The sequence below is a fragment of the Fringilla coelebs genome, assembly GCF_963513975.1.
Source record: "Fringilla coelebs genome assembly, chromosome: 4".
Lineage (NCBI taxonomy): Eukaryota > Metazoa > Chordata > Aves > Passeriformes > Fringillidae > Fringilla > Fringilla coelebs.
The window spans coordinates 11514426-11527182 of record NC_140032.1 but is presented as its reverse complement, the minus strand read 5'-3'; the positions used below and the strand labels follow the sequence as shown (position 1 = coordinate 11527182).

Genomic DNA, 12757 nt, shown 5'->3' with positions numbered 1-12757 from the left:
ACTTGTCCTGGTATTTGTTGCTGGAACCTCTGATGTATCTGTTTTAGATACTCCATAAGCCAGTTCTTCATTACTCTGCTGTAGTTATCTATTTTCCTTACACACATTTGAGGTGTAGTCAGCAGTGGTATCTCTGTTATTGAGGCGAGGGACCAGAGCACAAAGGAAATCCTACTGTTAGATGTAAGTCTGTCACAGAGCAAGAATCTAAAAGAATTTCTCCTGTATTTTAAAAGTTCATGCTGTAAATCTTGGACTGTTCTGCTGACTGAAAGGAGGGGAAGGTGGGAAGACAACAGTTGCAATAGAGTCTGGAGAAAATTAAGTGGGAAGCAGTCGAGTGAGTTTTATGTACAGATCCACTCTTCCTTGATTCTTTAATGTGCATCTCAATTGAATCTTTTTTCCAACAATTTCCCAATTATCTAAACCAGCAGATCTTTTGTATTCTTTTCATTCAGAGACTTTTTTTTTTTAGTTTCACCAGTTAAGTGCTCCAAGAGTCATTTGAAACCTCTTCATTGTTGTCTTCTAGGATTTTAAGTTAATGGAGCTTGTACAATATGACTCATTTGACTAGAATGAATCTTGAGTTAGTCTTCAAGTAGAAAAAGTAGAGGAAATCTGATGAACATGTGTGTTAAGTGTTCCAACCATTCTCTTTCAAGCATGTCTCTTCAATTCATTTAAAAAAAAAAAAGGAAGGAAGCATTTTTTTTTGCAGTTGATGTGTTCTTTGAGTATTACATTTGATTTGGGAATGCAATTTTCATCTCTAAGAATCTTCATTGACATTTTACTATATTAATTTTTAATTTTTCTTATATCTTTTTAAATATCTATCTGTAAATAAAACCTGGAAAACCAACTAACAATGAGCAATGTTGAGTCATAGGTGTGAGTCACCAGGGGAGAGCTTTATAGTGATAGTGAAGTTCAGAAAGGCAAACATTTGGTTCATGTCTCTTTCGGTATCTGCCAAATTTCTTCTTCTTTCTCAAAATTTCTGAGATATCCAGTTCCAATGTTTAGGTACAGCTCCAAATTATGTTAGACATAGGTTTATTTTACCTCAAATCTAAAAAAGTTACATTTTTGAGGATGAGACCAAAATTTGCACAGAGCCTAGGGGCTTTGGGAGTTTTATTTCATGAGGCTACATTTCTTTACCACTTCGACGTTTTCCCACCTATTTTTTTGAGCTCACAATATTAAGCTAAAAAGACCTAATTATGTCTGTGCTGGAATATCATTGTATGATTTTGAGGACTCTTATCTGAACATGCTGTTCTTACAGTGAGAACTGATTAACTGATTTTTTCCATAGAGGGGGGAAAAAAAAAGAAGACTAACACATATTACAGCAGCATTATGTATATGACTTCAAAAAAGCCACAAATGGTGTGGCTCAGGTTGTGTGATGTCTGCATCAGTATGTGAGTAATCATGTTGTCCCATCAGCCAATGGTTCTGCCACATGAGTACTGGAATATGTATATCCTGTGAATCCTCCACTGGGTTTTGCTCAATGAAGAAACACCCTTGTAATCTGTAGCCTGTAGTGCATCCTTGTCATGTGCACCTGCAGTGCACAGGTGGGTACACAGCAGCAGGAGGCAGCCTCAGTATAACTTGCTGTTTCCCCTGCAATGTGTTACATGAAGCCAAAATTCTAATTAGCTGTGTCCAGATCACTTAGAACTGCAGATCAGACCCTTCTTTTTACAAAGGCAGTCTGTACACATCTTGCTCCAGTTTATGGAGTTCTGCTGTTGTGCTGCCACTTCAAATAAACCGTGGTGTATGAAGAAGTTTTAGTCTTCCCATCAGGTACATGTGAATCCTCTTTTCATTATAACTTGAAGTATCTTTTCATGATTTTTAGGGAGGAAAGAGAATATGTCTATCCTTATAAAAACAGATTACACATGTGGAGTTTTTCCATCTCCTTAACACTCTTGACAGAACATGAGTTGGGTTCCTAACATGAAAAAAAAGTCTCACAGAGACTCGAAAACCATAAAGGGCTCCCCCTCTCCTTAATTTTACACAAGTACAAATATATGTTGAAATATATATTGAAATAGGCATGCACTGGGATCATAGAATTCATCCTCCCCAACTGTCTGTAGTTTAGTAGTGCAATTAAAGGATATTCTGTTCTAGCTGCATGCTTCAAAATGTTGGTTCTTTATATATGCAGAGTCAGGAACTTCAAAGTTATATCTTAAGTGAAAAAGTTGAGGTGACCTGTTTTCTCTGGGTTATAGTATATTTGGAAAACAAATTATTTTGTACAGTGCCTGCCTTGAATGATGTCCTTGAGCTATGTCCTCTTGTGCATGAATGTCTGAAAGAATAGCTGACATTCCTGGGCTCTCTCGAGTCTGGGCTATAGTAAAAAAGATTTGGAAGTCAGAATACATTCTGACTCCATAGATCCACAGATCTTCTTCCAATCATGTTCTTCCTGTTTAGGCATGCTGTACTTTTCAGGAGATACTGTTGCCTGTTTTCTCAGGCTGGAACTGGATATTTTTTTCCCCTTGAGATTGCTAATTTATACCTGGGAAAAAAAAAAAAAAGTTGACTGTATAGTTTTATTACATTTGTCTGAAAATACCGTAGTTATCTTAATGCTCTCATCTTGCTAAAACCTTGTTCATTTTTTTACATTGCTCTCTATAAGTCATGAGAATTAGAAGGGAAAGTTTTGGACTAGAACTTTTTATCTTGGAACTTACTTATCTTTTTTGTGCTTCCTGCCTGTACTCTTTTCACACATTGACAGAGTTGCCATGGTGTCCTTCGCATGGTGTCACTCTCCAGTGGTCCCATTGTATTAATCCTGGAACGGCCTCTTCAAAGTAAATTGAATCATCTTTAAGGTTCAGAGAATTATTTCAGGATGTTATTACTGGGCTAGCCACCGACCTGATATTCTTCCCTCAAAGAGAATAGACTAGGTTATGTTTCCATTATACATACTTGTTCTGCATGGTTTCAGTACATCTGTCTGAAGTTGATATTTTAAGTCTTTGCTTTAATTTCTTTCTGTCCAATACCACTGGCAAATTAGGTTTAGCACTGTCCATCCTATTCCCCTTAGAATTTTAATTAGTTCTGTGCTGAACACCCAGTTGTGCACTGCAGTTTTATGTGTTTGATATCTACATATTTATTTGTCAGAATCAAATTGCTATGATTCACATAATTCTCTAATGCATTGCTGTATATCTGCAGAGAAAGCAACATTGTGTGTGTGGGGAGGGAAATCCCAGATCAAATCTATTCAGATAACACTGAAATGTTAAATGGTTAAACTCTCAGCTTTAAATGGTTAAACTTTCAGCTTTAGGCTGGAGGATGGCCTGAGTGTCATAGTGTTATGACCAATTGGGTTTTTTTAACTGGTGGAGAAGGAAGAAAAACAAGGTAAATATGAACCTTCCTAGGTATTCCTTAGGACTTGTTCCAGGCATATCACTGTCTGCCCACTATGCTTGGTGATGCTGAAGACACAGAAAGCTGCTTTATGGCAGCAGCTGAAAGTTACTATCTCTTGTGGAAAGCTGGATTGGTGAAAGCACAGAAGGAGCCTCTGGCTTCATAGGACATGCCCTCCAACTTCAGTGACATTCTAGGTGGCACTGGGACATAGGTGGGATGCTCATGGTGGCCTTCTGTGGGCACCAGCCCTTCAGGGAATAATCTGCCTCACTTGGCTTGGAGGAAGCCTCGGGCAGAGGGCTACCTCTCAATGTGGACACACTCAGCCAGGGATTTGGTTCTTCAGGGTTCTCTCTTGTTGTGCTCAGTCATGCTCCCACAAACTTCAGCAGTGACTGCCCTGGGTGAGGAGCATGAGGCAGCAGAGCCTGCTGGGGGGCAATGAATGTTGTAGAAAGGGACTGCAGGGCAGAAATCACTGCACAGGCAGTACAGTGTCACACTGGGAGGGACAGTCTTGTCTTGGTTCTCTTGGACATGAGAGCTTTGGAGTGCTCCCAGTTGTTTGAATGATGAAGAATTAGGGCAGGGTATCTTCAGCCCTATTTGTTATTCCAGGGAGAGAAAAGGGTGTATAGAGTGGAAGTCCTCACACCAACTCTCTATCCTAGGGAGTGCTTCTTGGTGAAGAAGGGACAAGTGCCTTAGATGTGTCTGAGTCCCTTTCCAAATGCAAAATGAGTAACTATGGAGAGGGCATATGGTACAATTTGATTCTAAACAGAACAAGCAAGATTTTATCCAAAGTGATTTAAATTTGGGTGTGACTTGCTTTGAATTTCTCAAACTTTTCTTTATATAAACATTTTACTTGTCTGTTCTTTTTATAATTGAAATTGGCAATACAACTGCAGAGCACGGATGTCATTTTTCACTGCTGACTTTTCAGAAATATGGAAAAAATTCTGCAGAGTGCCCACATTTGAAATACTCATTAAGATGTCTGTGTGATGTACTGATGGCCAAATACTGACTTTGCTTTTTTTAATTCTAAACTTAGTGATACTCTGAATAAGAGCTGGCAGAGTAGATGGGATACCTTTATTCAATACTAATTCTGCTAGAGGTCTAATTTGAATCTTCTAGATCTTGGGCCAAATTATTCTCTTATGCAACAGCAAGCTCTGAAGTCAACACTACTTTTTTCTTCATAGCTGAGGAGATGCTGTTAGTACTTGCCAATGAGCCTGTGCTCTTCATAGATCTTTTTTTCCACCTTGTGGGTGGTGATGGAAAGGTGTACATGTCAGGCTTCTGTCGCTGCACAGAAAAAAATCAACCAGCACTGCAGAGAACTTCAAAGTACAAACAGAACTTGCAATTTTTTTCAAACCTAGAATTTAGTTTTCTTCATAGTAGTGGGTTTCTTCTAGTAGCTAATGAACACTGAAAAGAACAAAAGGGTGGCAGAGAAGCATTGAAAATGGACAGCTGGTGCACAGAGAGGGATTTTCTTTGCAGAGTTTCAATGCGGAATCCTTTAGAAAAGAGCACTTACAGATGTTTGATTTCTTTCAGGTCTTCAGATTTTGGGACATTATATACAAAGTTGAACCTACAGCCTGGGATTGCCACTGTTATTGACAATTTCTACATTTGTTCCACCAACAAAAAGAAGGTATGTGGCAAAGAACCATTTTTGTAGTGCAGGTGAGGTTCTGTGATTACGTAAAGAGTGTCTTATAGGTTTTCACAATGTATTTCACCTTTGGTGCATTTGTGACATACAGAAGTGGGATGTTTATTGTTCCTGAATAGTTAGGCCAGAAAAAAAAATTACCTTGATGGGCATGGAAACCTTATGAGATCATTGACTCATATGATTTCTGGAAATTAAGCTTTCATAGTGTTTCCCATGCAAATGAAAAAGGAAATTCTGTAGGTTTTCACACATCCCAATGGATTCTGGGACTAACATGCAAACTCTTTATCTTTAATGCACAAGGTTCTTTGCATGTTCCTTATATCCACATAAAAATAGCAGGTATATATTGACTCAAAGGGGCTTACTGTATCAGGTGGCTTATAGGGATTGGGCAGGCTGTCATTGATAATGATGTTTATCCTGTGTAGAACCTTAATTAAATAAATTTTAAAAACCCCTCTCCTTGAAGCTTTCTTAAGAAATGTTCCTGCATCATTACTAAGAAACAAAACACTTCTTGGAACTGGGAAAGGTTAAGTGGACTTTATAAGTGAGAGCAAAATCAACCCACTGAGTGTATTTACAATGGATGTTATATTAGAAGCAAAAGAACAATGATTATGAGAAAAAAAAATCACAGTAGCAGCCCTTCTATGTCTTCAGAGTGCCTGTGATTTAAATGGCAAGAATTGTGAAGTACAATGTGAAACATAAGCACAGTTGGTCTTTCATGAAATAAGAATTTTCTCTTGATAAGGGCCTTTTAAATCCAGTGCAATACAGAAACACTGATTTCCAGTAGAGGCCTCTGATTGGAAGAACAATGTTTGTTGTGTTTGTCTGTCTGTTTTGCTTAATCAAAAATCAGTGGAACTCTGTAAGGCTGCCTAGATGATTAAGTACATATTGTATTTTCCTTGAAATTGTCACTGGAATTTTGTGCCCAAACTGTGCTATGTCTGAAATTGGTAATATATTTTTAATCTGCTGCAAAGCCAGAAAGTATTATTTTGTTTCTTGAGGTGGAACTGCCAACAGGCACAAAGTTTCTTCAGATTGTGTATCTCAGATATATGATCTACTGGTGATTTCAAGTCCAAAAGAATAAAACCAAAAATCTTTACCTACCTCAGTTTCTGGGATAAAAGCTTGAAGAATGAGATGGATGAGAGCCCCGTGGAAGATCTTTCCCAGCTCAGTCAGCTACAATATCAAAGCCTGCCCAAGCACAAGGGTTCAGTGACCATATGATTGTGCCAGTTGTGTGAAAAAATAAACAGCAGTCAGATCACTGCTTTATTTCAGGCCCGAAAGACACACCAGGACCCTATCTTAATCCTGTCTAAGAAAAATCTATGTTCTAGTGAATTTTGCAAGTTGAAGTTCTTAGAGATATAAACCCCACTTAGTAAACTAATATGATATTGAAAGCCACCTGATATAGAAATTCCCTTTGAGTCAATATAAATATGTTATTTTTATGTGGATATTTGCTTCTATGAAGTTGTTGTTTATTAGTATACAAACAACAAAAACAGCAGAGCAGAAAGGATTTCTAGGGCCTTTAAATGATGGCAGAAGGAGATTTATTATACATGGAAATATACAAACATGCATATGTGGTACAAAAATGATGAAAGCAATGAGGTTGCATCTTTTAGCCAACAGCTCCAGACTGTTCTTGGAGGTTTTGCAGTCATGTGGAAGGTGAGAGGGAAGTATTCATGTTTTAAGAGCTTCATGTTGTAAGTCTGTTGAGATGGGAAATTTTAGGTGCTGGACCTTTGATTAAGGCATTAAGACCAAGACTAAGTTGATCTCATACAGGTTATTTGAGATGGTGGAGGAACATATCTCCCTGTCTGTCTCTTTCAGCACAGTTGCACTGGGGGGGGAATAGAATATTTAGAACTCTGACTCCCTTTTTCATAGCTGAGCAGAAGCTTCAGGGTTTTACCTGTTCTTGATGTTACTTCAGATCATTATAGTGTGGGTTTTCTTAAACCAGTTCACATCTTTTAAAATGTGCTGAAAATGGAAACTGGAGTGCTGACTGCATATACTGGAACTGAGTGTGCACTTTAAATTTAAAGCATAAGTAGTCCCATGCTACCACTTAGCATTTAGTGACTGGGAAAATACATGAAAGCAGAGATAAAATACATTTATAGGGATTTTTAATACTTCACATAGTAAAAAATGTTCTATGATTTTATTTCATTTAGCCATTGTTGTCCTCATCTGTAGAAGAACAGATTCTGCACATTTAAAGCTCATCATTCCCACCTCAGTGTCATCAGGGCATTAACCACATCTGATTTAAGTTCTTTAGAATTAGGTATCTGGTCAAGTCCTCTCCCTCTACAATCAAAAAAAAAAAACCAAAACCAAACCAAAACAAAACACAAAAAAACCCCCCAAACAAACAACCCCCCCCCCCAAAAAAAACCAGAAGCAAAAACCAACCAGAAAACAAACAAACAAAAAAAACCACCCAAAAAACAACATCAACAACTAAACCAAATAAAAAAACCCAAACCAACAAAAAACCCACCAAAAAACCCCAAAGGAGAAATATGGGTATCTCCAGGCAGTTCATACTGTTAAAATCATAGTTCTTTGTGAGAATTCTGTGAGAATAAGGAGGTCTCTGTAACTGGCTTTGTGACTTTTGTGGGTTTGAACAGAATCAAATTATGGCTTCCTACAGACACACAAAGACACACAAAGAGATGGGTCACGGTTTGACCCCAGCTGGCAATTAAGTACCACAGTGCTGTTGGCTCATTTCATCCACCAGTTCCCTCAGGGCCTGGGGATTCCTCTCATCGAGTCCCATGGACCTGTGCACCTTCAGGTTCCTTAGATGGTCTCAAACCTGGCCTCCTCTACCAGGGCAAATTCTTCATTCTCCCAGTCCCAGCCTTTGCCTTCTTTGATTTGGATGGTATGACTAGAGCTCTCCTGGGCCAAGAAACAAACATGAAGTGGGAGATTATTTGTTTGCTTGTTTCTTTGTTTTGAAATGCAATTAAATAAAATATCTGCTAGAAGGCTCCAGTCTAGTTCTTGGGCTGACATAATTTTTACAGTTCATAGCTTCCAGTGTACCAGCTCCTGGAGTGGCTTACACTTTCACTCATCTTGCTTCCACTCTGTGAGTTGCAATCATACCAGACAGAGCAATGGAATTCTAACTGAGCTTTATACAGTAAATGTGAAATCGTTCTGGAAATTTTCTGTTAATTACTCTAATTTTCATTTTCTTAAGATGTATTGAAAGTAATGCAGTTGATGAAGAAGTGCATTAGCAAAAATTACAACAGCATCCTTTTCACATAGTACTCTATGGAAAAAAGATTGTATAAAAAACCCCACAAAGTTATAAGGTAAAATATAGAAATGTTGGGGACTGAATAAGCTGGAGGAAGTATGGAAATAATCTATAAACCCCAGTATATCCATTCAAAAAGTGGCACATTCCATTTTGCTTTGGAAACGTGCCATAGCCTTCTATGAACAAGCTATGGTGAGCACTGCTCATAGGCCTAAGTTAAGAATCTGGAAGGAGTTTCATCAAGGTCACATCTCCACAGTCTTTTGACAGTTGAGGTAAATTCATTCACTCTGTGTCTTTTTCTGGCTGAAGGCAGGAGAACTCAAACGCAGAAATTGTGTTGCTGCGGTTACCAGAGGACTCAAGCCATGAAACTCTGTTTGGACAAGAAATGATGGCAAATCTCTGAGGGTAGAGCTTTAGTGGGCTTTGTTTGTTGCTCTGAATGGACCTTTCTGATGAAATGATGGGATGGGGATGTGAACTGTGGCTGTATTGTTTGTGAGGCAGAGTTGAATTGCAGTCAGCAGCTGCACAAGTAGAAAACATTTTGACCTACCTGCAAATGACCAAGTAGGATCATTGATCATCACCTGAAGTGCCATGAAACAGAAGAGTAATAGGCAAGGTCACACTCTAATTAAGAGTTTATGCTTCCTCAGGATGCATTAATACTTGGTTTGCATTCTGTCTGGTTTTAGTGTAGTATAAACCCGCAGCTAAAGACGCTGATGTGGTTTTGGAAAGCCATATCAGCTAGTAGACTAGTGAAGGGGAGTTCTGCTATGTAAGCTCTCTGATGCTAACTTCTCCATTTGAAGCACTTTTTCATTAATCTGTGTTATGAAATAGCCTTTCCCTATGCAGTCTTGAAGGGTTGTGCAGTGATAAGGGATGTCCCTGCACTTTAACCAACAGAATTTATGTAATTATCTCTTTTTCAGTAATTAACACATGCTGATAGAGTCAAATGGTGCAGGAAATACATCATGTACCATGTACAGGAAATAATTTGCTTTCTTTCTCTGTTTTCCAAACCAACATTTTAATTGTGACTTGGAAGAGTGATGTGTGTGGTTTATAGCGTATGGGATTAAGGCTTCCACAGTGTCAATCTGGAATCAGGCGAACAAAGCAAACTCTTTCTACAGAAGAAAAAACTTAGCAGAATTTAATTTAGCTAAGCTAAATTATCAATAAAATATTTAACTTTTTTGGGTCATATATGGTCTTGCATGTCGAAATTGCATATTTGATTTTATGTAGTGCTGCTGGGGAGGAGTTGAATGAACACACTGATTTTTTTTTTCCCTCACAATCAGTGCATATTTTAATTTTAACTCATGCTGAGGTAATTGGCGCATCCATCCTTTCATTTATATGCTTTTGGAAAACATGCAGCTAATCAGTTTATATCCAGGCTTTTGATATTAAGAGAAAATAAGTATTGATTGTGATACACTAACTTATTAGTTTCAATGAGTTGAACACTTACATTTCCCAGCTGTCACAATAACCAATAGCTGCATATTTTTTCCAAACTGAAAGACAAGGTGACAAACGTATTCTTGCTTGCCAAACAAGGCAGAATACTTAAGATATTAACAAGGATATAGGCTTTTTTATGCACTATTTTAACTCCTTATAATTTAAATGGTATGAGCTACACTTTGCAGAAGACTATTTGACAGAACTTTAGAAGCAAGATGCAGTTGTTTTGAGCAATGTTTGTAAGCATTTACAGGTAAATGCAGCCCTACATAATTTTGACATTTGTGTTTCAGAGCAGAAAAATTGGTTGTGGAATTTGTCAAAGTGCAGTATGACTACATTCACTACTAAGGAGTAATTCTACTCAAGTATCAGTTTCCTTAGAGACCATACCAGAACATCTGGAAATATAGAGAGCAGAATTATCTTACACTTTTACTAGTAGTCAGGTAAGGGATATTCCTTTCAATAAGATGAGTGGTTACTTGAGCAACATTTCCCTGTGAAATTACAGAATAGGAGTTTGTATGTTGAGATCTCTACCATGATGTGCTCTTGCCTTACAAGCAGTGTCACCATTCCATTTTATTCCAGTGATGCACCATCAGAGCACTAATGTGACCTGACTGCATCATTTTGCTTAAGGCTTAAGTCCATGACTGTTCAGTTTGTCTTCAGGTATTCCAGACACTACCAGAAATATGCCCAATAACTGACCTTTTTTTCCCCTACCCACACTTAGCTAGTTGGTAAATTGCTGTGAGAGGCAGTCCTGGGCAGAAATCCCAGATTTTATTCGCGCACAATTGATGAGCAGTTGCTTCGTTGACAAGCAGGAAGCTGCTAAATGCAAGTGGAACTCAATAGGTTAAAGCAGTCAGAGCTTCCATTGAGCTGTTAGCTGAAGTCACAGTCCACAGCAGAGGTTCATCCAGCACTACCAAGCCCATGACATATATAGGGAGGATTTGATGGATGCTGTTTGATGGGGTGTGACTATGTATATGTGGAAAAAATAGGATAAAGCTTTGAGAAACAGAGTGGAACTGTTGAAAATTAAAGCTGTGGATGAAACAATGGCTTGGGATCTGGCTATTAAAGAAGTATTTGAGTTATTTACTGGCTAAATGGAGGGTAGGAGCCATATCTTTCCAGCTGGACTGATTTCTGCTATGGTTGAGAAGCCAGGGCTTTTTCACAATTTGTTTGTAAACAGGGCTGCATAAAAAATTTGTAACTCCTGTGTCACTGTCATATTCTAACTCCTTGTAACCCATTCAATAAGTGGAATGTAGGAGCAGTGTTGCTGCTCTATTTGAGAATACCCTTTCTCCTAACCAGTAGATAATGAAAGCATTTTCCTACAGTGTGACAGAGAAAAGTTTAGTTTTGTTTCCATCAAAACTCTTTCTGTGCATTTCTCCATCCTGTTCTTGTATGTGCAGAGCTAGAAGGAATATCCCCAGATCTTGTTCATCATGTTTGATCTTGTTGATCTTGTTGATCATCACAGGTTTGTCTTTGAAGACCCTTTTGAATGCATGTCTACTAAGATATTGATCCATGCAAGCTGAAGGTGCCTCTGAAATTTTTGTGTCAATTCCACTCTCTTGGAACCAATAAATATTCTGCAATCCAGTACCTGAAGTACACTGTCTTTAAGGGCTGCAATTGATATTAAAAAAAGAAAGAAAACAATCCACAAAAGTCATCCAAGCCAACAAACCTGGCTAACAATACCAGTGAACAGCAGAATGCCTTGACCAGCATGTAGGTTTCCCACAGTATGTAGGTACGTAGGATAATTGCTTATGAAGGTAGAAAGTGGGTGAGCTAAATGGCTGCATGCTTGAACATTCTTGTTATTATTCTATCCTAAAATTCATTTGATGCTTAGAGATCTCAATTTAAGTTTTTGAGACTGACCTTCCACTGTGATTTTGTAGCCTAATGTGCAACTTTTGCAATCTTTTGTGCTCAGGCACACAATTATTCTGAGGAAAAATAGGCCTGTCTTTACAGTGTGCTCATTATAGATGCTTTTGTTCTGTTTTTATGAATATCCTGTCTAAAACTCATTAGTCATAAAAGCACACCAACAACTACCAAAAAGACGTACTGTTAAATTAAGTTTACTGTAGTGAAGCCAAAAATAAAATGACTAGTTGGTGGGAGTACAACATAAAAAAGATTTATGTGAAAATGGAAAAGACCTCCGAGCAACTGTTAAGAGACCATTGTGCATATGATTCTGCACTTGAGAGACATCTATTTCCCTCCCAGTAATTCTGGAAAGAGAAAGATCCCAAGCATCGTATTTTCAGCAAGGTTTTATTTGCTATTATGATGAGCAGGGGTCATTGCTTGGAGAAATAGGAGCAGTCAATCAAGAGCATGCAGCAGAAAGCAGATCTGAAGCTGCCCTCAGCACCTGGGGGAGGGTGTGTTGCTGAGGGATGGCTGGTCAAAGGGAATGGGAATGCACAATATTCCATGCCAGGGGGGTCTAAGATCTGGGATTTTGATTTTCTATGTCTAAAAATAAGGGTAATGTTGCAAAATTTAGACTAGGTTGTTATTTCAAGCTCATTATTTTAAAATGTAGATTCTTAGGCCAAATTCTAAATTTGAGCCATATGCCAGAGAAAAATATGGAGGGGGTGAGAGGTGTGGATTTGCTGGGCAGGACACCAGGCAAGTTGTGTGTTTCCCTTGTCCAGCCTGCCCATGTGCTCATTGACCTGAAAGTACTTTTGAATCCTTCTCTGCTTGAG

General features: G+C 38.4%; 1 protein-coding gene across 1 annotated transcript in view; it reads left to right on the top strand.

Annotated features, from left to right (window-relative positions):
- The window catches only part of SORCS2 (sortilin related VPS10 domain containing receptor 2), a gene marked incomplete at both ends in the record, with an annotated part of 522327 nt that overhangs the window by 293838 nt on the left and 215732 nt on the right, over nt 1-12757 (top strand). The window contains one exon of the mRNA XM_084203970.1: nt 5029-5128. Within this exon, the coding sequence (XP_084060096.1) occupies nt 5029-5128 (100 nt within the window). The remainder of the gene's footprint in view (nt 1-5028; nt 5129-12757) is intronic.